At 36.0% G+C, this 21,321-nt stretch overlaps 3 protein-coding genes across 7 annotated transcripts; 1 reads left to right on the forward strand and 2 right to left on the reverse strand.

Moving 5' to 3' along the window:
- Positions 1-66: 66 nt before the first annotated feature.
- Positions 67-1,452, reverse strand: RpL27 (ribosomal protein L27). Of its 2 annotated transcripts, none has more exons than XM_019840628.2 (4): positions 1,435-1,452; positions 706-938; positions 403-539; positions 67-152 (listed from the first exon to the last, which is right to left on the reverse strand). In XM_019840628.2, exons 2-4 carry the CDS (start codon positions 922-924, stop codon positions 104-106), a joined length of 405 nt encoding a protein of 134 aa, XP_019696187.1. In that variant the 5' UTR covers positions 925-938; positions 1,435-1,452; the 3' UTR covers positions 67-103. The 2 variants fall into 2 exon arrangements, with proteins under 2 accessions (XP_019696187.1, XP_011136650.1); XM_011138348.3 differs by lacking the exon at positions 1,435-1,452 and adding an exon at positions 1,382-1,400.
- Positions 1,453-2,166: 714 nt separating this feature from the next.
- Positions 2,167-16,088, forward strand: IA-2 (tyrosine phosphatase IA-2). Of its 3 annotated transcripts, none has more exons than XM_025299719.1 (19): positions 2,167-2,361; positions 3,458-3,733; positions 5,156-5,251; positions 9,139-9,192; positions 9,324-9,384; positions 9,658-9,789; positions 9,890-9,977; positions 10,172-10,970; positions 11,048-11,203; positions 11,370-11,410; positions 11,482-11,649; positions 11,891-12,017; positions 12,131-12,198; positions 12,315-12,698; positions 12,845-13,066; positions 13,288-13,293; positions 13,906-14,270; positions 14,465-14,518; positions 14,670-16,088. In XM_025299719.1, the coding sequence occupies exons 3-19, from the start codon at positions 5,164-5,166 to the stop codon at positions 14,944-14,946; spliced, it is 3,090 nt and encodes a 1,029-aa protein (XP_025155504.1). In that variant the 5' UTR covers positions 2,167-2,361; positions 3,458-3,733; positions 5,156-5,163; the 3' UTR covers positions 14,947-16,088. The 3 variants fall into 3 exon arrangements, with proteins under 3 accessions (XP_025155504.1, XP_025155506.1, XP_025155505.1); XM_025299720.1 differs by having other exon boundaries at positions 2,212-2,361; positions 3,565-3,733; XM_025299721.1 differs by lacking the exon at positions 13,288-13,293 and having other exon boundaries at positions 2,170-2,361.
- Positions 16,089-17,719: 1,631 nt separating this feature from the next.
- On the reverse strand, positions 17,720-20,568 carry LOC105181519 (uncharacterized). 2 transcript variants are annotated; one of them, XM_011138342.3, is made up of 7 exons: positions 20,410-20,568; positions 20,145-20,322; positions 19,694-19,745; positions 18,439-19,557; positions 18,272-18,371; positions 18,067-18,166; positions 17,720-17,987 (listed from the first exon to the last, which is right to left on the reverse strand). In XM_011138342.3, exons 2-7 carry the CDS (start codon positions 20,248-20,250, stop codon positions 17,926-17,928), a joined length of 1,539 nt encoding a protein of 512 aa, XP_011136644.1. In that variant the 5' UTR covers positions 20,251-20,322; positions 20,410-20,568; the 3' UTR covers positions 17,720-17,925. The 2 variants fall into 2 exon arrangements, with proteins under 2 accessions (XP_011136644.1, XP_011136643.1); XM_011138341.3 differs by having other exon boundaries at positions 20,145-20,568.
- Between the last annotated feature and the right edge of the window lie 753 nt (positions 20,569-21,321).

Genomic DNA, 21,321 nt, shown 5'->3' on the forward strand with positions numbered 1-21,321 from the left:
AATGTGTTAAAGATACAAAGTTTCAATATAATTTTGGTGTAGGATGATAAGATAGAAAAAACTACATTTTCTCTTTATATTTCAGAATTTTATTTATAAAGAATTAAAATCTTAGCTTCTGGAAGAACCACTTATTCTTGCCATTCTTGTACCTAAAAACAATTATAAAATTAATTATTAAATATGAAATGATGTATATATTGATTACATTCTGATATTCATCGTCAGTATGGGAAATCTATATTATATGTATATTATATGTATATTATGTACAACATGAGATATATATATATATATATAGATTTTTCATACAGTGAACATCTGTTATTAATGAAAAACCCAGTTATTAACAAATGGATCTATATAAGTTTAACAGTAATGGAAGATGATTAAATTGCATACCTTTCTTCAAATTTGACACGGGTCTGGAAACGAACCTTCTTACGCTTCATTGGATCTTTGAGATCTTTTGGAGCTACTTTGTCCAATTGTAAATCTACAGTATATCTTGTTGGCATTAAGTGGTTATAATTTAAGATCTGAAATATTTAAAGTGAGTAGTAAGTTGCAGGAATATAATGATCATATGTAAGCAAACAAAATATAATGATAAAAATATAAAAGATTCTGGTGATATCGTTTAATTAAAACTTTCTAATGTGACATTTACATAAACAAAATTTTGAGATTAAATAAAAAATTTACCTTAACAAATGGCTTGATTTTGGACCGTTTGTGCAACTTTCCTTTTCCCATCCTTTTGTGGACCTTGCGTGGGTATCGATCAATACCTGCAACCATAGCATGTCCATACTGCTTTTCAGTAGTACCATCATCATAGTTACGCATAACAATGGCTTTTCTTCCTGCATACCGGCCACTAAGGACCAGTACGACTTTTCCTGTCTTCATAATTTTCACCATCTTGGTGATGTGTGCTGAAAAGAAAAAAAGCAATCCTATAGAAAAGATGCAAAACACTAATATATTGTCTAGCAATTTTCTTTATATATATAATTAAAATTAGCATATTATTTTTTTTTAATCTCTAAAGTTATATTGCGATATTTTCTCATTAGTAAACATAGCACTGAGCGTCACATAACCTTTTATATCACATGTAAAATAAATAACAATGAAAACTTGTAATTTAAATAAAAAATATTTCTAGTGCAACATTATAACAAACAATAAAGTTGTGAACGGTCACGGTTATTGAACAATCAAATATTAATAAACGCGATATGTGATATGTAAGGTTAACTTTGATTTTGCTAATGAATATTTCTGAGATAGAACTGAAAAACCAAACATTCGCGTACGAATAGAAATTATGATGCGTACTAATTACAAATATAATGCAAATTCTACGAGAAATTACTTTAATTCCTCGATGTTTATAGATTATCTTACAAAACCATGAGCAACACGCACCTAACAGATTTTTATACCGGAAAAAAGGACGTTCCTCCGCTTTTGAGAGTCATTGCGAATTCCCCCGACAGATGTCGCGCTAAATTTCCGGTAATAACAGTGCGCAGAAGCCAATGGGTGCATTCAGTACTACAACCGCTCACTGAGCGCTCAATGAGCTTTTACATTTGATTGGTATATTCCTATAATTTAAAAATATACACCAATCAGATGCAAGAGCTCACTTAGCGCTCAGTGAGCGGTTGTAGTACTGAATGCACCCAACGGGTATAAAAATTTGGACGTAAAAGTTTGGTTAACCCTTGCCGACCCTTGTGATTATTTAATAATGCAAATATTTAGATGAGAGAAGAAGAAGAGAATATTCATAAGCAATTAAATCAGGTAATTATGTTTAGTTTTAGTACATTCATAAAATTAGGTAACATTCTAATGAGGAAAAAAGTAAGATAATTAATTGTAACCTAAATATTTTAATTTTTGAAATATGTGTGATGAAATATTTGTTTAATATATATTATATTATTAATCATATATAAATTATAAATTTTGTTATATTGATAGAATAATATCAATTTAGACGAAATTTTAGCACTTTAATAATCGTTTTTCTCCCTCTCTTTTTTAGAAAATAAGGTTCGAAACACACATCTGAATATGTAGATATTTATTCTAAATATAAAAAAGATTTTAAGTGTTATTTCGAAGAGAAATTTGATAAAATCGAGATCAACATTGAAGTACACTGCAATTGATGTCATTATATAAGTTCATACAATCCAAGATATTACATAATTTAAATGCCAATTGTGTCCAATTTCAAACGATTCACATTTATCCATCACAAATAGCGAAAGAAATTTTTGAGGACAAACCGAAAATAAGAGATAAAATACGAATATACTTGGAAACAACATGAGAATTAAGGTAATATATAGTATATCATATATAAATAATTATTTTATTTATGTAGATTCTGATATTTAAGAAAAACAAATCTTTCTTAGTACTGATATTTCATACTATGCTAGAAATATAATGTATTACATTAATTTGATGTTATAATTACCATAAATTTTTCAATAATTTAATTTATCTATATATACTATCAAATATTATATAAAATCACATTACTAAATGATGTTTGTAAAAAAAATCTCTCAAACAAGAAAATAATTTGTGTAATTTATCACTATTCTTTATTACTAAGCTTCTGTTTAATGGCTCTCATTTTCTCTCTCGGCTTCCATTAGAAATGGCATAAATCTTTCTTTCTCATAATTTCTTCTGGAGAGCGTGGGTCACCGCATTTGCCTCGTGTTCTCTCTCTCTCTCTCTCTCTCTCTCTCTCTCTCTCTCTCTCTCTCTCTCTCTCTCTCTCTCTCTCTCTCTCTCTCTCTCTCTCTCTCTCTCTCTCTCTCTCTCTCTCTCTCTCTCTCTCTCTCTCTTCTCTCTCTCTCTCTCTCTCTCTCTCTCTCTCGTCCCACCCGCAACAAGTGTTCCTAATCGATGTTGTGCGCCCTACGAAACCCTTCCACGAAAAAATCCTGGGAATTTTTTATTTTTACGTTTTTATTAATACTCATCCACTAATTGCCGTACAATTCTGGCCTCACCATGATATACCTTCAATTTTCCTTAAGGCTTCTTAATTTTGTAAAAGAATAAAAATAGAATGAGCAGTTCAATGAAACTATACAGGCAACCCCGTCGTCGACCGTGTTCGCCGCATCACCGGTGAACGTTCCTTTCTTTTCCTCTCTTTCTCTCTAACAATGAATTTCCATCATTAATACAGAATATAGTACGTTGTTGCATCGTCCACACTAGAAATTCCTTTTGGTACGTCAGTTTGGGTGACGTTATCATTTATCCTTCCGTTAGACGCTCCTCTTTATTGTTGACGACGACGGTACTTCTGCTTTCTCTCTTTCTCTTTCTCTCCCTCCCTACTTCTCCCATCCCTTTCCCCTCCTCTCTGTCTCTCTCTCTTTCTCACTGTATCATTTTGCGTCTTTGTCAGTCGCTGCCCGGCGCGGTGCAATCGATTTCAAATCCGACGCACGCCCTGCGCCTCGCCTGCGTCGCCTGTTGTACCTTCTCCTTATCCTGCTCCCTCGACATTGTCAGTCAGTGCTATCGCTGCGGCGGAACCGGCCGTCCATGGGGTTCAGGAGTTTGTCCGAACCAACTCCGCCGAGTGGTGATCGTCAGTTCTACAGCAAGAAACTGTGGTAGTTTCTCGTGGCGGCGTGTACGATGTGCAGGGTGTGAAGAGGCTGCGCTGCGTCACGCCCAGGTAAGAATGGACGCGTGGTTTGTGTTTTATTTTATGTATCTCTTTATTTTTTTAAAGGTCAATTCATGTGTCGCGTTCATGAGTTGCGTATGAAAATGCTCTTCAACTATAATTATCTTTCAAAAACAATTTATTTTATGTTTTACTCTTCAAGCGGGGATTTGTTTGTTCATATATTTGTTCATATATTTAAAAAAAAATTAATAAAATTTTATTTGAATTGTCATTATTCTTTTGTATAAGATTAGACACGTAAACAAGGTAGTGTCGCAATATTTCAAATGTCTCTACCTCGATGTCGAACATAGGAATCGCTGCTCATCACATGTATATCATGCATTTAAATTAAACAAGATTAAGTGCATTTCCCGTCATATATTCACATTAGCATCCAGACGTTAAGTAAACCGAAGTCGCATTTAGCAACAAGTAACAAGTATAAAAACTCTTGTTATCGTCGAAACTCTCGATAAAACTGTAATTGTTTGCATCTATAATATTTGAGAATATTCCGAAGGCTCGAGAGTTGAAATCGGATGGCGCAGCGGCGCAGAGGCTTCCTCAAGGGGATGTTAATTTGTCCTTGATGGAGGGTGAACGTGACTACAACCTGATGCTTCGTTATATATAAGTGATAGCGGAGAGAGGATGCTTCGGAACGTGATAGGTGAACGATATATTCCGAACGGAAATTAAAAAAGGAGCAAAGAAATCAACGATGTGAATTATTGCTGGAAATTTCCGCTCGCGTTTCTTCGTTTCAAGAAAGATATATTCTATACAGTTGAAAAAAGAACGTAAGCTGAAGAGTTCGATGCTTTTTTTCTAACAGAGAGCTCTGTCTCGTCGAACGAATTTATAGCATTGTATTCGACCCGCTGAAAACAGCGTTAATTCTATATTGCAGTACCTTTTGTTAGATTCACATTCGATCCGCGGCCACTGCACTCCAGGGCGATGCACTCGGAACAGTACTTACACTAGCTCTAGAAACTGTTGCTGGAAGTTACTAAAGATATCTTCACATCAAAGCAGTCGGAGCGTAATCTGTTCGAACGAACTCAGACTTTAACGCTTGACGTGGAGATTTAGATATACTTATTCCTTTGAAACTTAAAAGTATCCTCTATATATTCGTCAATCTTTAAACCGTCAACAACTCGCCTCAGTCCGAAATATTATGTAATATATTTATCATCCAATAGTAAATTACTTAGGTAATAAATATTATGAAAAAGAACTCGCGCAAATTAGTAATCTCGATACCCGTTGTGCTCGTTATTTTATTCGTGAAGATTGTTAAGCGGTGTTGTTAGTTTTTATTTTATCGTGGGATAAAAGGCGCACTTGCATGATGAAGAAGATAAAATTATCGTTAAACACGAAAGGGCGGAGTGACGTAAAATGCATTCACAATTGCAGGAACATCTATGGGCCGTAAACGGTGGTGGGCTGGAGGCTTGGGGCTGCTGGTGCTTTGTATTCTGCATCACGGCGTTCTAGCTGATGGCGATGTCGGTGAGTACGGTCGAATATTACTAAATGTTACTTCGCGAGTATAATGGCGGAGATAATGGCATTTGACATCGAAGATGTATATAAAATATGTAAAGGAAATATTTGCACGCTTTACATTTTATATGATCTCATACTACAGAATAATACTGCGAGAAATATTTTATTCCGATAGAAATGCTTTGCAGAGAAATGTTCATCTCTGCTGTATATATCAAAAGAATGAAATGTGCAGATACTTTTTATGAAGTAAATGAAGTCAAGTGGCGATTACTTTTCATGTAGCTAAACTGGGAAATATGGTGAAACATGGAAGAGAACGCGGGTAGTGTTCTTTAATGAAGTCGAAAGCGCTATTCTCTCTCATGGAAAATGTAAGCCGTGATTTTTTGTCTGTCTTCGGTCAGTTTAATTTCAAATGTCTCTCTCTAATTAAGTCCTACTACAACTACTGTGTTGAACTTCTGTTAAAGATTGCAGATTCCCTGGAATCCACAAGCGGATAAATTTTAAGTTTCTTTAAAACCGATAAAGGTTCTCAAAGGGACAAGAAATGTAGTGCTATGTAACATGTCTCTAATAGACCCTCCGCGATGAAATCTTCGTGCATTAATAGCAAATACGAAAATACGAAACAAAAAAAAACGATAATATATTACATATACGCATAACATGCTCGGAATGATATGAACTTCAGCCTACAACGACGAAATAAGTTTGAGTTAACGAAATAAGTTTATTCAATCATACGCCTTAAAACGATATAATAATTCAATATAAATAGAACTAAGGTAGAATAGTTCAACAGTTCTTCTATACGATATCTGTATTTCCTTCTGAAGGTTTCTTGTTTGTAATTTAGGTCCATGTTCGTTCGCGGCACTTAAAATGCAAAAATAAGTCTCATCTGCGTTTGATCGACATTTTATATCTTGATGATACATAAAGGTATACGAGTTTGCTCGCGGAAGTGTTAACATCGATCGTGTCGGTAATGGTGACGCCCCATTAAATTGTCGCGAGATACTTCTGTAAACGTTACACCGTATGGCCACATTTATGAAAGTACATCGATCGATTATAAAATTGGAAAAAAAGATACGAATTGAAGTACAAGCGAGCTGGGTTGGGACTTTAATTATATGCAGAAAGAAATAAGCAACGTTTGTGACTACATGAGTACGACTACGATAATAATAATTGCGAATTCATTTAAAAGCGCACTTCTAGATAGTAGAAGAAAAATTTAATTAAATATGGTATGTGGATAAAACTGAAAGAAACTTAAGGGCGTGATTCAAAAGTTGAAGGGCCGATACTCTGACCGGATATTAAATGTTAAATGTGACTGTCTGATTCTAAATTTTATTTATTTTGTATGATAGTACGTATAGTCAATATTTTAATTTGGGAATTAAATACGCATATCTAGCGTTAATGTGTGATTTAAATCCATAATTTTAATAATTTTAATTTTAATAACTTTTGTTAAGCAATTTTAGTTGATCTGACTGTAGACGGAAGAAGAAAGCTGATATCAATTAATCGATTAATATGATTAACGTTGGCCAACGTTAGCGCGGCTGGTTTTTAAAAGTTCCGCAAACATTTTCAGAATAACGTGCCGGCTAGTTGACGTCATTAGAAAAGAGAGAGAGAGAGAGAGAGAGAGAGCAAGCAAGCTTTGTCACCAGAGCTATTGTTCTCAGCAAACTTTTTTACGGCAAATCGAGATTAGGGTCGTCGATCCTCATTGATTTTCCGTTATCGCTCTCTCTCTTTCCTTTTCTCTCTTTCTCTCGGCACACTTGTCGCGTGTGATACATATAAGCTTTCGCAAGTCATACGCCAATGTAAAGCTCGCTTTAGAACCAAGGGTTTACCAGAGGATTTGATATCGTATAATACATTTAGACGATAGTCGTCGCTTCTATCAATTGCAGGTATAACAGATATAACAGATGAACTCCAAAAAATATCGTACTGTTCCGATGATGAAGCTCATATGCAGTGACTTTGCGATTACAAGCTCGTCAATCAACAGTCGATGAAACGTGCATCGAGAGAAGATGAATTCCGGGTCGAGAAATTTGAAGCGAACGTGATGTGATGTGACAGAGAGTGATGGAGAATTTCGATACGCGCTCATATCATAGCAACCATTCATATTACGGTGGAACGTCAATGATCTTCGAATTCACCACCGTTGAAAGCCCACTCTCCAAGAATGAAGAGAACCTCCTCTCCGCAAACACCAGGCGGCAGAGAAGAGTTCGATTTTCGCCCACGACCATACCACCCCGACAGTTATCGAGCCGTTCATCCTACGCAGCCACCGCCTTCACAAGCTTCGACCTCTCTATCGCGCGCGCGTAATGCCGTCTCTCTCGTGCTCTCTTTCTCTTTCTCTTTCTCTATTCTCTCTCTCTCTCTCTCTCTCTCTCTCTCTCTCTCTCTCTCTCTCTCTCTCTCTCTCTCTCTCTCTCTCTCTCTCTCTCTCTCTCTCTCTCTCTCTACTCTCTCTCTCTCTCTCTCTCTCTCTCTCTCTCTCTCTCTCTCTCTCTCTCTCTCTCTCTCTCTCTCTCTCTCTCTCTCTCTCTCTTCCCTCGCTCTCTTCCTCTCTTTCTCTCCCCCTCAACGTCACGACTTTTCGCTGATCTATTTCGCATAATACTCTTATCTCGTCCACTCGTGTAACCCTTTTCATCGCCGGAATATACGAGGTTCACATGTGCGTCAGCACCCGCATGTATTTGTGAACGTGCAGACATACATTTTGAGCTTTTGCGTGTGTTCGTTGAGAACACAGTATACATATATACGTACATTTGCGAGTCACCTGGTCGACCGTTCCGCCCACATATACAATCCTAGGGGATGGTATTTTCCCGCTTGAGTAAAATATCGAATCTATTCACTGAGAGTATCACGTGAGATAATATATTTTTGTAATGCAGTAATCAATGCGAGCCGATTGTTTCTATCGATTATCTGACGGGGCTAAATATTAATGTTCATATTTATATTAACGGAAAATAGCTACGATTTTCGCAATTCGTTGAAAGAGTATACCGAAGGCTAGCGTGACCACATGTACTTGCAGCTTGCTCTTGTTGATTGTATCAGGCGATTTCCGTCAATCTTGCACGCATGACCACGTGTGACCCATTAATCGCTTCATCATATGCAACCCTTCGGTCCTTTAAGCTCTTATGTATGCGTCTTCTCCGTACTTGATATCACGTCGACATCGATTGCGCATCTTCGGCTTCGTGAAGATTCAATTTGACATAAATCTCATAACAAGTTCGCTGTCACTATGCACGTGAACACGCTATCTTCCTGAAATATTTTATTCCCAGGTGGAGTAAAAAGTAAAACGCGTTGAAACGAAACTCTAGGGGATGAGAGAGGTAATGATCGAAACGTTTTCAGATTGAACGAGAACATTTTTCTTTGAAAATGTGATCGGTGAATTCACCATGCACTACACAATATAATTGTGTCATTGAAGTGAATACTTGGAATTTTTCACGATAACGTTAAATGCACACAGCTATTTCAGGGAATCAGATCAAATCTGTCCCTGGATATTTCTGGAGCGTGTGGCGCTATATTTGTTAACCATATAATATTTCACGAGTAATGACGACAAACTGGTCGATTGTTCATGCGAACGTCCGCGGAAGTTAAATCAGGTTACACACCTGTGTCGTAATATTTACGCAATCTAGCGAGTTAGACGTATGCTCGGATTTATATATGACACAGATGTCAGGAACTATGTACACGTGGAGAAGCGAATTTAATTATCGCAGTTTCGAACTATTTGACCTTTGTCATATATGAGCGATTTCTCTCTCAATACAACGTGATTATTCTGTTCCCAGGATGCTTGTTCAGCAAGAACGTGTGTGATCCCCAGACGGAAACGTGCTTCAACGGTAATAATTTCGTGCATTTAATTAAAAAAAAAAAACAAAGAATGCAAAAATTATGATATATCCTAGTCAGCAATTTTTTATGTATAACGAGTATATTTTTACGTCAACGTCAACATCGTTTTTATTTCCAGATCTAGCATTCGGAAGATGCGTGTCTCTGTACGCGAATTTAGAGAATGATGATTTATACCAGTAAGTGTGCCGCGCGTGAGATAAAAATTGCGCCGTTGAAGTCAAGATGTAATTTACGCATAAAATATACGCGATACGTAATATATGTGAACGAATAGAATCGGATTCTCACTCCGATCGTTTAATTTTATCGCCGGCTCGTAAAGCGATCTCACTACTACTTCGTTCATCGTCTTTATTATCGTCGTTCGCGTAATATTCTAGCGATCGACGTGCGAATTACGACGTCATGAACGCCTAATCGAGCATATATCCAAGTATACTTTATCGTAGATATAATCTCGGTGTCGGTGAATTGGAGTTACTGGGACTGCAACTGGAAGGACTGGAGTCTCGCGGCTACGAATGGACGCATCCCTTTACGCAGTGCATCATACAAACCTCGTTACACAATCTCCGGCAAGGGTACGTCACTTTGCTGGAGCTAATAAGCCGAGATGTGACAAACGGTCGCATCGACATTGCGTGCTTATGATTTAACGAGACGAATCCTGATGTTTTTTAGGCGAAGTGATCTTCATAATCTTCATCTCTGCGAATACTTGAAGAAAACGAGCCTTGATGAACAAGATGACGAACAATTTATTGGCAAGGTTAGCATAAATCTACTATTGCCAAGGATTTTATCGATATGACGATATAGCGTATGTGTATAGTTCAGCTGCATATCGCATGCGACACATTTCTCCGACAACGACATCGGCTGATAGCGATAGCCTCTTGAAAAATATCTATATTGCACCCGCAATAATACTTCCAATAATGCCGCTATCGATTTTCTTTTCAGATAATTCCCACGGTCGCCATACTGAGAATATCTGCGGACAATGAGAATCCTGAGAGTAATTTAGTCCATGCTTTACGTGGTTCCGCGAAAGTCGAAGATAAGTACGAGGTCTTGCCGGTTTTTTACGATGGAGAACAATCGCCAGCGTACAACCGGGAGTCTGCCGGGCGTGTTTATGGGACTGGGTACATGAAATGGCCTGTCAATGATAAAAACGACCCTTCGATCAACGATGAGAAATATAAAGAGTTCTACGCAAAGTTGCGCGACGAGCGCTCGGCGTTAAACTTGGCAGACGAAGAATTTTACCCTAGAGCACGTCGGTACAGTTTCATCGATTATAGGAACGACGACGATATCGACCCGTTTGAGAACAGTTTGAGAGACGAGAAATTATCTGAAAATGACGACGAGAATCCTTACGACGTGCAGCTTTTATCCCCTGAGTTGGAATTCTTGCCGGGCGAGAAATCGCCTGATTACATGTTGCTGAATCCATCCTCTACCGACGATGAGAGCGATGAGAAGTATGAAAAAGCGTTCTCCAGGAAGTATAAGCCGAGGAAACTGCCGTCTTTCGAATTTCTTGACACTGCTGGCGCGACGAGTCTGGATAACGTGAAAAAAACGATAATCAGGCGTGATGAGAATCTTGACTACGAAGATGGTGGAGCCAACGAAGAGAACTCGGCGGAAATGGAGAATTTATCCGACGATGACGACGCTTCCTCGAAAGTAAATGGGATGTACACCGAGGGTGGAATTATACGACCTTCGAAGCATGAAACCGAATTAGACGGTAAGTTTTCATCGTCTGGATTTTCATTGTTGCCCGGTTGTGATAACCTGTGCCAATTGGATATTACTCTGATGCAGGAATTTCGTACGATGATACGATTAACGACGACTTGAATAAACTTCTGTGGAGGCGAGAGCTAGCGGGTTTCAAGCGCAGAGAACGCCTCGACGTTAAGAAACCTGGGCCTCCATTTTCCACGAATAATTACGCGTTTAAAACTCAATCTCCGCCCAGTAAGTTTCTCGTCGAATATACGATATAATGTACGTACGTTTAATTTCCGTTTTACGATCGACTTTCTAGTTAGCTCTATAACTGACTCTTGTTAGTACTTTGCAGAAGATAAAATCGATAATTATGGGTTAAGTTTGTTGATTCATGGCATCCGTGTTTTTGCAGCTTTCGTCGACGAGGAAGATTATTCCGAAGATAATGAAGACGTAAGTATAAATAAGCTGAGATATTTCGACTGTTAAACTATATAGACAATTACATTAGAGTCGTATTGTAGAATAACGAGGTATATGCGCCGTTAACGAAGAAGGAATTACGCGGTAATATGTACAAAGCAAACGATGGGCCACCGAAGACATACAAGAACGTCGATTTGGATTACGTCTACATTGAGTTTGAACAAGAGTTTCACAAGTGGCTTGAGGGAGAACACGTGGTTGCTAAAGTACGAATAAACAGAACAGAGATATAATTATAAGTTAGAGATATAATTATAATATAATTAAAAGTTTCCTATTGTTTCGAAGGAAATTGAAGGATATTATATTAGTATTAATTTTATCTTCAGGACAGTAATGGTAAAATTAACTGTAGGATATATTATGTTAAACGTTATTTATAGATGGCACATTAAATCTCGATATAAATTTGATTATTGTACATTTCATTATTGTGCATTTCTGTAGGTTGGAGAACTCTTAGACTTACCTCCTGGAACCTTGAAAGACATACGAGTGGGTCGAGCGGAAGTGACATTTAAAGTCGTACCAAATTTCAAAAACTATAATGCCACTGACGTTGCAGAAAATATCGGTATGATAATCCATATGTTTTAATTAATTTTCCATAAATTTTTTACAAGAAAAAGAATGAGATGAAAAAATAAATTTACTCATCTTCGAAGGAGTAAAGTCGTTATATTTCAGGTAACATACGTGGCAAATTAAAGGAAACATTAGGAGTCAAAGTCATTCGAGCGGGTATAGGCGACAAGGTTGTATTATAAAAGATAGTTTTTTATTTAAAAGAAATTGAATTTATAAAAGCGAAATTTTATAGGACATACATCATTTCAATATTACCAAGACCAACAAATGTATTTTCTCACAGACAAAGTTACCAGCCACCCTGGTGGTATCCAGAGAGATGGAGATGAATTCCACTCTATTCGGGGCATTGGTGGCTGCTGGAGTCGCGGCTGCAATTGCAGCGGCAGCAGTTACGCTGATAATCGCGCGACGCCACGCCAAGTATCGAGCAAAGCTCGCCAGGCTGACTACCCCGGACCCGGAAGCATCGAAGGATTATCAAGACTTGTGTCGAGTAAGAATGCAGGCAAAGCAACCGAGCGAAAAGGCGGAGTCGTCGCGTATCACCAGTTTGTCACGTGAAAACGAATCCAATAATCTGCCTTCAAATCGGTCCAGTACGTCCTCGTGGGGTGAGGAACCTACTCTTTCTAATATGGACATATCGACTGGTCACATGGTTCTCGTGAGTGCAAATTTTTTTTGTCCACTTATTAAAAATTGTACAACATTATACACATACACACACACACACACACGCACACACACACACACACACACACACACACACACATACACATATATATATATAAGACAAAATTATACTCGCAGAGTTATATGGAGGATCATCTGAAGAATAAGGATCGCTTGGATCAGGAATGGGCAGCTTTGTGTGCTTACGAAGCCGATCCCTCGTCCACGGAGATTGCAGAGAGAGAAATGAATGTTAAACAGAATCGACCTGGCGCGGCGCTTCCCTACGATCATTCCAGAGTAGTCCTGAACGATCTTGTGAATGCCAACAATTCCGACTATATAAACGCTTCCACGATTGTAAGTGACTCTTCTTGTTGTTTGATCATTACGCTTCATCATATATTTCAACAATGCGAGAGATTCAATATGGTATACGAAAGGAAGTTCCAAGTATTTCAATAAAGCCGCAAGTGTGGTAACTTATGCCAAAATAAAATGAATATTTTCGTTTCACGATAACGTTGCTGAACGTTGCATACGACATTCGTTTTCCGGCTGACGCACTGCAATATATGTAGAAGTCGGTAAGTCACACGACAGGCATGCCAAGTTGGTTGATCGTTTGAAAAAAGTCGCAAAATCAATACGACGCAAGCTGTTCTAACCGTGTAAGGCCTAACGCTTGCGGTAGATATATTCTTAGTGCATCACATTCATAACACAGCGAATTGAGTCCAGCATGTTTATCAATGAGCAAGCCTTGTATTTTTTAATTGCACAGTTGGCAAAATGTGTGGCCATATTATGTTCACCCGATATCTGCCTCAAAAGCGAGAAACTAAGCAAAGAGAAGAGTGAAAAGTAACGATAACAGGAATTTCCCGCGTCAGTCAATACAGCTTCTCCTGCATTCGATTCATCCTCTGACGCAGCAGCATAAACGCAACAGAGAACATACAGGATGTCTCAGAAATCTGTATGAAATTCGATGAAAATTAAAATTCTTTTTAATCGAAAAGCAAAACTTACTTTGAGTTGAAAAGAAAATAAAATTTGAATGAAATCTAAGAAAAATAATAAAAATTATCTCATGAATTCTGAGACACTAAGTGTGATACGAATCTACATGGTTTATCGCGAAACATTTAACAAATTTTCCAGTAAGACCGTGATGTAATATTCGTTTATTTTTACAGACGGATCACGACCCACGGAATCCAGCTTACATAGCCACACAGGGACCGCTACCGCAGACTACAAATGAGTTCTGGCAACTAGTTTGGGAGCAAGGTAGCGTAGTGATTGTGATGTTGACGCGACTAACCGAGGAGGGTCATGCCATGTGCCATCGTTACTGGCCCGAGGAAGGATCGGAGCTTTATCATATCTATGAAGTACACCTCGTGTCGGAGCACTTTTGGTGCGATGACTATCTAGTGCGCTCCTTTTATCTAAAGAACCTGTGCACTTGCGAGACCCGCACCGTAACACAGTTCCATTTCCTGTCCTGGCCGGAGAACAGCGTCCCATATTCTACGAAAGCTCTACTCGAATTTCGCAGGTTAGTATATTGATGTAACTGCGGTTTTGTCAAAGACAGTTATCATGAGTGTCTTTTTCACTTTACTATTCACATCATAGCTGATGTTTAATATTTTCTTTTCCGACTTCTCAACCGTGTCATTTTATCAAGATTTCAATAAGAAAGAAATCTACATTTACGAAATCTGTTAATAATCTCCATTTGCTTTCCAGGAAGGTTAACAAATCGTATCGTGGAAGATCGTGTCCAATAGTCGTGCATTGCAGGTGAGTGTCCAAGTTTAATTCAGTTTAACTAGTTAAGTTCAGTTTAAAGTAGTCTAAATTAATTAGCAGCGATCTGCGTGCGCTTTTATATTTCATGTTTTTTTCCTAATTGATTATATATAATTTTTATTATAATTTCATAATTTCGTAGCGATGGTGTTGGGCGAACTGGTACTTATTGCTTGATCGACATGGTCCTAAATCGTATGACAAAAGGAGCGAAGGAGATTGATATTGCCGCTACTCTCGAGCACATCAGAGATCAGAGACCGAACATGGTTGCTACGAAACAGCAGTTCGAGTTTGTCTTGATGGCGGTAGCAGAGGAAGTGCACGCGATTTTAAAGGCTTTACCCGTAGCTTCAAGCGAGAAGTGCGCCGCGGCTGCGGGGAACAATTCTTTACCGCCCGCGAAGACAGAGCAGTGAAACCAGTGCGACGCGAATTCGACCCTAAACAGTATAAAAAAGGCTAGACAAAATTTATTTTTCCTTGTTGAAGGCTAGATTTAAAACGCTCTTCTTAATTCTGATTCATTCGTCAAGAAGGAGATTTGTTGTATCCTTCTATTTACAAAGTTGATGCGATTTATATTTCATTTTCGATTGTTACTTTGAGATTTCGTACATATAATTTCGTAATATACGCGATCTTATTGTCTCGTAATCTCTAAAAGATCTGATATCTGTGTAACTCTTCAGTCGTACCGATTAACTATTTCGTACTCTTCAGGGTTAAAGTCACGATCGCGATGCAAACGAGAAGGGTGAGACGTGTAGCTATTCCATTGATTTCAATGTGAAGATTGAATATTTTTAGCTGTTTACTATGATGTACTACTCACTAGAAAGTAAAACCAATCAATTTTCTGTTGGAATTTTCTACACGCTTGGTACTTCCCGATGCATACGCATACACACATACACAGACACACACAACACACACATTCACACACATACATTTCACCTTTCATTAATTAGAGCGCACCAATCAGAGTTATAAGCTTCTTCTTTCGTATTTCAGCTGTACTTCTTTGCTTAAAGAGGACGTTGATCAATCAATTTACTCCTAGCACGAGAAATATAATAATTGTATAATCCACAAAATACGGTTTAAGTATGGTGAGTAGAGAATGAAGAAGAGAAAAGAAAAAAATGAGCGCTTGGACTCGAACGATATACGTTATGAAAGCTTGAAGTAAATGTGGTGTATAATTCGTACTTCGTTTATTGCGCTATTCGTACACCATTTTTATTACATCGACTAAATCGTACGTCCCTTTCTGTTCATTCAGACGCGGCCTATTTTAAAAGTCAAGTACCTGTAAAGAACGGACAGATGATAGGCAGGCAGGCAGGCGCCGTTACTACCTTACATTAGCGTGCACATGCATATATCAACGACTGAGCTATACAGTGACCGTACTGTACGATCGATTGGTGATACGGTAAAACATTTTGTACCAGTGAATTCGCATTTCTACCTAGCAGTGCATTTATTAGCGTTAAACGTGGCCGTTTGAATCAGGGCTATATTCGTTTGATGCGAGGATCGATGTAATTGCGTCTGACATAATCGTGAACTGAGGATCATACGACTATATTTAGCGTTCAATATGCGACACGTATACGGGATAGGATTTTTATTGTCCATCAAGGACATAGCATTGTCTTTCATATTATCTTTTATATAGATGAAAGCGTCTGTAAAATATCTATGAGAGCTATCTATCGGATTTTAATATTTTATCAGATGTTTATACGTATCACTGGGACTGCACAGCTCAGTCTAGTTACTTATTTGATTTGCACAAGGCATATGCGGTGCACATGTGTGTAGACACACATACACATATACCGATTGAATTGCATTAACTCCCACGTGCCCTTCGACTAACGTGCTTTAAGATAGCTTTAAAAGAATGGATGAAACCTTTTACTTCACTAAATAATAATCAACGTGACAAACCAATCAGCTAAGTCAATTGCAATCAATACCAAATACGTATGTAACAAAGTGAGCGCGAGTCATTTTAATGAAGCCATTTACAGCGGATCGAAACGGCTACTTTGTTACAATTTTTACAAAATAATGTCTTTAATGTTTTATATATTGTACATTTACTTTATAAATGAATTTCATATTATTTATGAAGATATCGATCTTTGTTACATTGTAAAATTATATTACAATCATCAAGAACGCGTTTAAAGTGCACAAAAACGCAGATGATTAATTGGGCCAACAGAATTTGATCACTAAAAGAAATACGTGAATTTTAAATATGAAAATCTAAAAACATTTTTCGTGCGCAGATTGCGTTTTCGATGAAACTTTGTATACGGTATGTATTTGAGCTAAAAAATTATCCGATCGATTGTTGAACGTTATATTTTTTAATATCGCTGTAAAAAAATCGATAATGCGTGTTTAATATCTTAAACGAAATTATGTGCGATCATTTCGTTGGAAATAGCTTGATGAGTAATATTAAGAGGTACTGATTATATATACGTAAAAATATACAGGCTGATATATAGACGTGCCGAAGTTAGAAGGAATTTATTATTGCTTGACGATTAAACTCGCATTATGCATAGACGAACAACTCACATTTGCGTATCTTTTCACGCTTTTATGATTCGACCGTTTTTTGTTTCGACAACATATTTCATATATGCCCATCATATTTATCTCTTATCGAAAGAAATATCAATTTTTTTATTCCAACATCTTTTCTTGGAAGACTTGGCTTAAATTAGAGATACCGAATGAGACCACCGATACGGTTAAGAAAGATCGAAGTTTCGCGAGCCTATGTAATCGTTTAGTAATAGCATATATATCATTTTTGTGAACACTCTGAGAGGCTGGAAACACTGATGTACCTTGAAACTGTGTCAAACTTCGCTTGATCACCAACTGAGTTTGATTAGCCTTCTTTAGCAGCACCGACTCACAGAAGATTCTATATTTTTATGTAAAGGGATGAATCTATATATATATATATAAAAATGAAAAATAATATAGTTATATATAAAATCTATACTATGTTATCCAAAAATATAATATTATACATGTTGTAAAATAATAAATCGATCTATGTTCAAGCCATGAGAATGCGCTTACACTTTCTCCTGTTTTCGACACATATATTACATAAAAAATAAAAATTATATTTTGTTTGTATTTAATATATTTAATTCCATTTTACATACATTTAGTTTGATTTTAATTAGTGTTAGAAATACCAGTTAATTTTGTCAATTCTGCTCACAAACTAGACTTTTGATCAACTATTATTAAGGTAATAATTATTAAGGTTTTCAAAAAGTCAACTTTCCTAATGAATGTAATTTGTCTGTACAAATTAGGAATATAATATTTATCTTAATTATTAATATATATTAGTTTTTATTATGACGATAAGTGCTTGACAGTGTCTCAGGAAATTCTGGATTCCAGAAACCTTAAAAAGTTTACATATATTATATAGTGTATAACATATAGGAAAGAGAAAAACAAATTAATAAAACCTAATATTATACCTTCTGGTGTACTTGGTCTTTCATATTTTTGTCGATGGCGTGAACATTGATTCTTCCGTTTCTGCAATTCTTTTTTCGACAATGATAGATTCTGGTAATACTGCAAGTCATATAGGATTCATAATGAACTAGAATTTATTCTTATTATAGAAATAATATTGTATTACTGTAGATATATATTCTATATAAATAGATTATATTTTACCTCTTTACATTCCCAGCAGCTCCAACCATTTAGTTTTGCTCTGTCAGCTTTACATCGCATGTTAAGTTGTTCTGTGACATTTCCTTTCTTCTTTGATGTCCTACAGATAATATTTTTATTGAATATATAAACAAAATTTGATATCTTATCTGTCAACCAATACTTACATATGAAACTTATTCAATAATAATCGTTTTGCAGGTGGTTTGTTTTCTGTATCATCTAGATCAAAGTTATACATGTCATTTTTATTTACAGTTTGTTCTGCAGGTGAAAAGAAGGTCTCATCTTCAAATAAATCATTTAAATTTCTAGAAATATTTTGTACTTCATCTTTTACAATCTGGTCCTTTCTTTGATTTACTGTAGAGCTTGTACTTTTAACATCTGCTTCATTATATTTTTGTGTCAGTGAATGATTATGTATATTAACATTATCTTTATTTGCATCAAATATATTAGAGTCTTTCTCTAAAGATGTATCATAAGTCACTTCTCCAGAAGAAGGTGAAAGATATATGTTAAAGTCTACATCACTTTTATTTGGAGAATTTTTTATTTGCTTTGGAACCCTGCTTTTAAAATTTAAACAATATCTAGAATTAGACTGAACATCCTTTTGTGTAGGACTGATTTCCATCACATCATCAAAAAAAGTTTCATTTGCTTTTGTAGCGTTATCTTCAATATTAATAGGTGTTTTTATATCTAAAATATTTGTAATATTTTGTTTTGCTTTTTGCATTGTATCAGCTGGCTTAAGTTTATTTATATCATGTGATTGTATCTTCTGTTTTTGATCTTTAATAGGATGAAACACAAGTCGAGATTGCTTCAGCTTCTTGCCATTTGGTAAAAATGTAGTTTCCACATGATATGTTGAACTAATTTCTAACTTCTGATTACACTTGGAAGGAATTTTTTCATTTTTACGAAACATCTTTGTATCTATTGCTGAATTATTACACACCGGTGATACTTCAAATGACGATACGAACTTTTTTGTAGAAGTGCTGCTGGTTTTTGGATATGTTTTGAAAAATACCGGACTCTTTGATGGGCTATTATCTAGAAAATCTTCACTTAGGTTCATAAGATTAGTCTCTATGTCATCAAGAAAATTCTGAGCATCTGTATGTAATGAATCGGGCTCCGATTTTTCTCCGACGATTAAAGCATCGTCATTTTCTTGAAGAATGATGCTACTGTTTAGCTGTTTTTCGATTGTTAGTTCGTCTTTTGCCTTTCCACAAGGCTCATCGATCGTCACTTGAAATGGCGAGGATCTAGAATAAAACAGGCTAATTTTGATAAGAATGTCAATTTGTTTTATGAGCTTTGATTTACAACAATATTTACAATAACGATTACAACATAAATTACACAACTAATTTTGTAACAAACTTAGAATTTAGAACTCACACGTTACATTGTTCATGTTTCTCCTGCAGTTTTATATAATCTTCCCATAAATCTGTAATATAAAAAAATAGTTATATTTAGATCCATTTTTATAATGAATTTAATTTGCGCGCTTTTTTCCTAGCCAATTGAAAATGTTTATATATTTAGTTCTAATAACTTTTACTAGAGGGTACAATTAGTCAGAAATACTTTTCGCGCCATTTTACGTTTAATTACTCTTATCCTTCCCAGAGGGCAGCAGTATTCATAAGAAAGTTTTCCAAAACATTTTGATTTTTAATTTATTCGTAAGAATTTATAAATCTAAAAAAAGGGACACAAAAATTCATAAAAAAATTATGCAAGATGTTTTTAATTATATTATTTTTTGCTTGTAAAATATTGGACACTTATAAACATTTAATTTTTGACAATTTTGTGCTAGGAAATAACAATCACACATTTTTACCTCGATATTGTTCGAAAGCTTTTTCCAAAAATCCAACATATCTTTCCATCGCTTTTTTCGCAGTTTTGTTCAGTATGAAATAGTTAAATTGTACAGATACAGACATCGTTGACAACTTTTCTTCGGAGCAAATTCAGATGTATATCTTTCCTGCTTTAATGCTTGCTGAATATCGTCACTGAAATCGAGACTCAACACTTTGTATTGCAAGTATAAAATAGTACAAAATATACGCAATTTGTATATTTCTTGGTTATATACATACGTTCCCTGGTAATATATATATATATATATATATGTTTGTCTCTGCTGCTCCGTTATTATAATCCACCATGTCTGTCGCAGCTGCTTTTATCACGTGACATATGCAACAGGTAAAGTCAGGGCCGTCTTTTCTATGGGAGCTACACAAAAGATCTAATTGAATTTGTTACAAAAAAACAAAACTTTTCAGGGTGTAAATACTGTATAATTCTTATCATTGGATTCTATTTCGAAAAGAAACTTATGCGACTTGTAAAAATACTTTTATATTTGCATGTATAGATTAGTAGATAAAAATATGGATAGAAGTGTCTCTCTCGATCTAAAAGATTTCGTCATTTTTATGTTGACATCTTTATTATATATCCTTAGCATATTATAGTATGTACATTGTACATCGTAGATACGTTCATAATAAATAAGCGCTAGCATCTTATATAAAAGATCTTAAGCAATAAATAAATATTCACATTTTTAGCAAGTTTTTGTTCTTTACTGTTATTATTAAACTATTTTAATCTTGTCTCCACCATCGTGTTGCTTTACATGAAAATAAAAAATTGATTACTCGGATTATAACAACATAACGTAGCGAACTTTCATAAAAGATTTCACACGATGAATATATCGCTTCCACTTGTATGTGTTTCAAATCTCACGTATGTAGGAATTAAAAACAAGCTTCAGAAATCGAGCTTTGCTTTAAATTTAAATTTCTACATTCACGGCATGTATATATATTTATATGTATATATAAGTATAATGTATGTATAAGTTTATATACATATGTGTATCACAGATCTTTCGTAATGATGCGGGAAAGAAACGTTGGAGAACATCGTTCGGCACGTGTCACCGATCGAAGATGATTTTGTGAAACAATCGTAACGTGTCTAGTTAACACGTTGAATGC

The sequence above is a fragment of the Harpegnathos saltator genome, unplaced genomic scaffold (genome assembly GCF_003227715.2).
Source record: "Harpegnathos saltator strain DR-91 unplaced genomic scaffold, Hsal_v8.6 scaffold290, whole genome shotgun sequence".
NCBI lineage: Eukaryota > Metazoa > Arthropoda > Insecta > Hymenoptera > Formicidae > Harpegnathos > Harpegnathos saltator.

Excerpts from the sequence above, each read along its gene's own strand:
- RpL27 (XM_019840628.2), bottom strand. The coding sequence starts at position 924 with ATGGTGAAAATTATGAAGACAGGAAAAGTCGTACTGGTCCTTAGTGGC. Across the intron at positions 540-705 it reads AAATCAAGCCATTTGTTAAG|ATCTTAAATTATAACCACTT; the intron begins GTAAATTTTTTA and ends TAAATATTTCAG. Across the intron at positions 153-402 it reads CGTGTCAAATTTGAAGAAAG|GTACAAGAATGGCAAGAATA; the intron begins GTATGCAATTTA and ends AATTGTTTTTAG.
- LOC105181519 (XM_011138342.3), bottom strand. The coding sequence starts at position 20,250 with ATGTCTGTATCTGTACAATTTAACTATTTCATACTGAACAAAACTGCG. Across the intron at positions 19,746-20,144 it reads AGCTTTCGAACAATATCGAG|ATTTATGGGAAGATTATATA; the intron begins GTAAAAATGTGT and ends TTTATATTACAG. Across the intron at positions 19,558-19,693 it reads AAACATGAACAATGTAACGT|ATCCTCGCCATTTCAAGTGA; the intron begins GTGAGTTCTAAA and ends GTTTTATTCTAG.
- IA-2 (XM_025299719.1), top strand. The coding sequence starts at position 5,164 with ATGGGCCGTAAACGGTGGTGGGCTGGAGGCTTGGGGCTGCTGGTGCTT. Across the intron at positions 5,252-9,138 it reads TCTAGCTGATGGCGATGTCG|GATGCTTGTTCAGCAAGAAC; the intron begins GTGAGTACGGTC and ends TTCTGTTCCCAG. Across the intron at positions 11,411-11,481 it reads ATTCCGAAGATAATGAAGAC|AATAACGAGGTATATGCGCC; the intron begins GTAAGTATAAAT and ends GTCGTATTGTAG.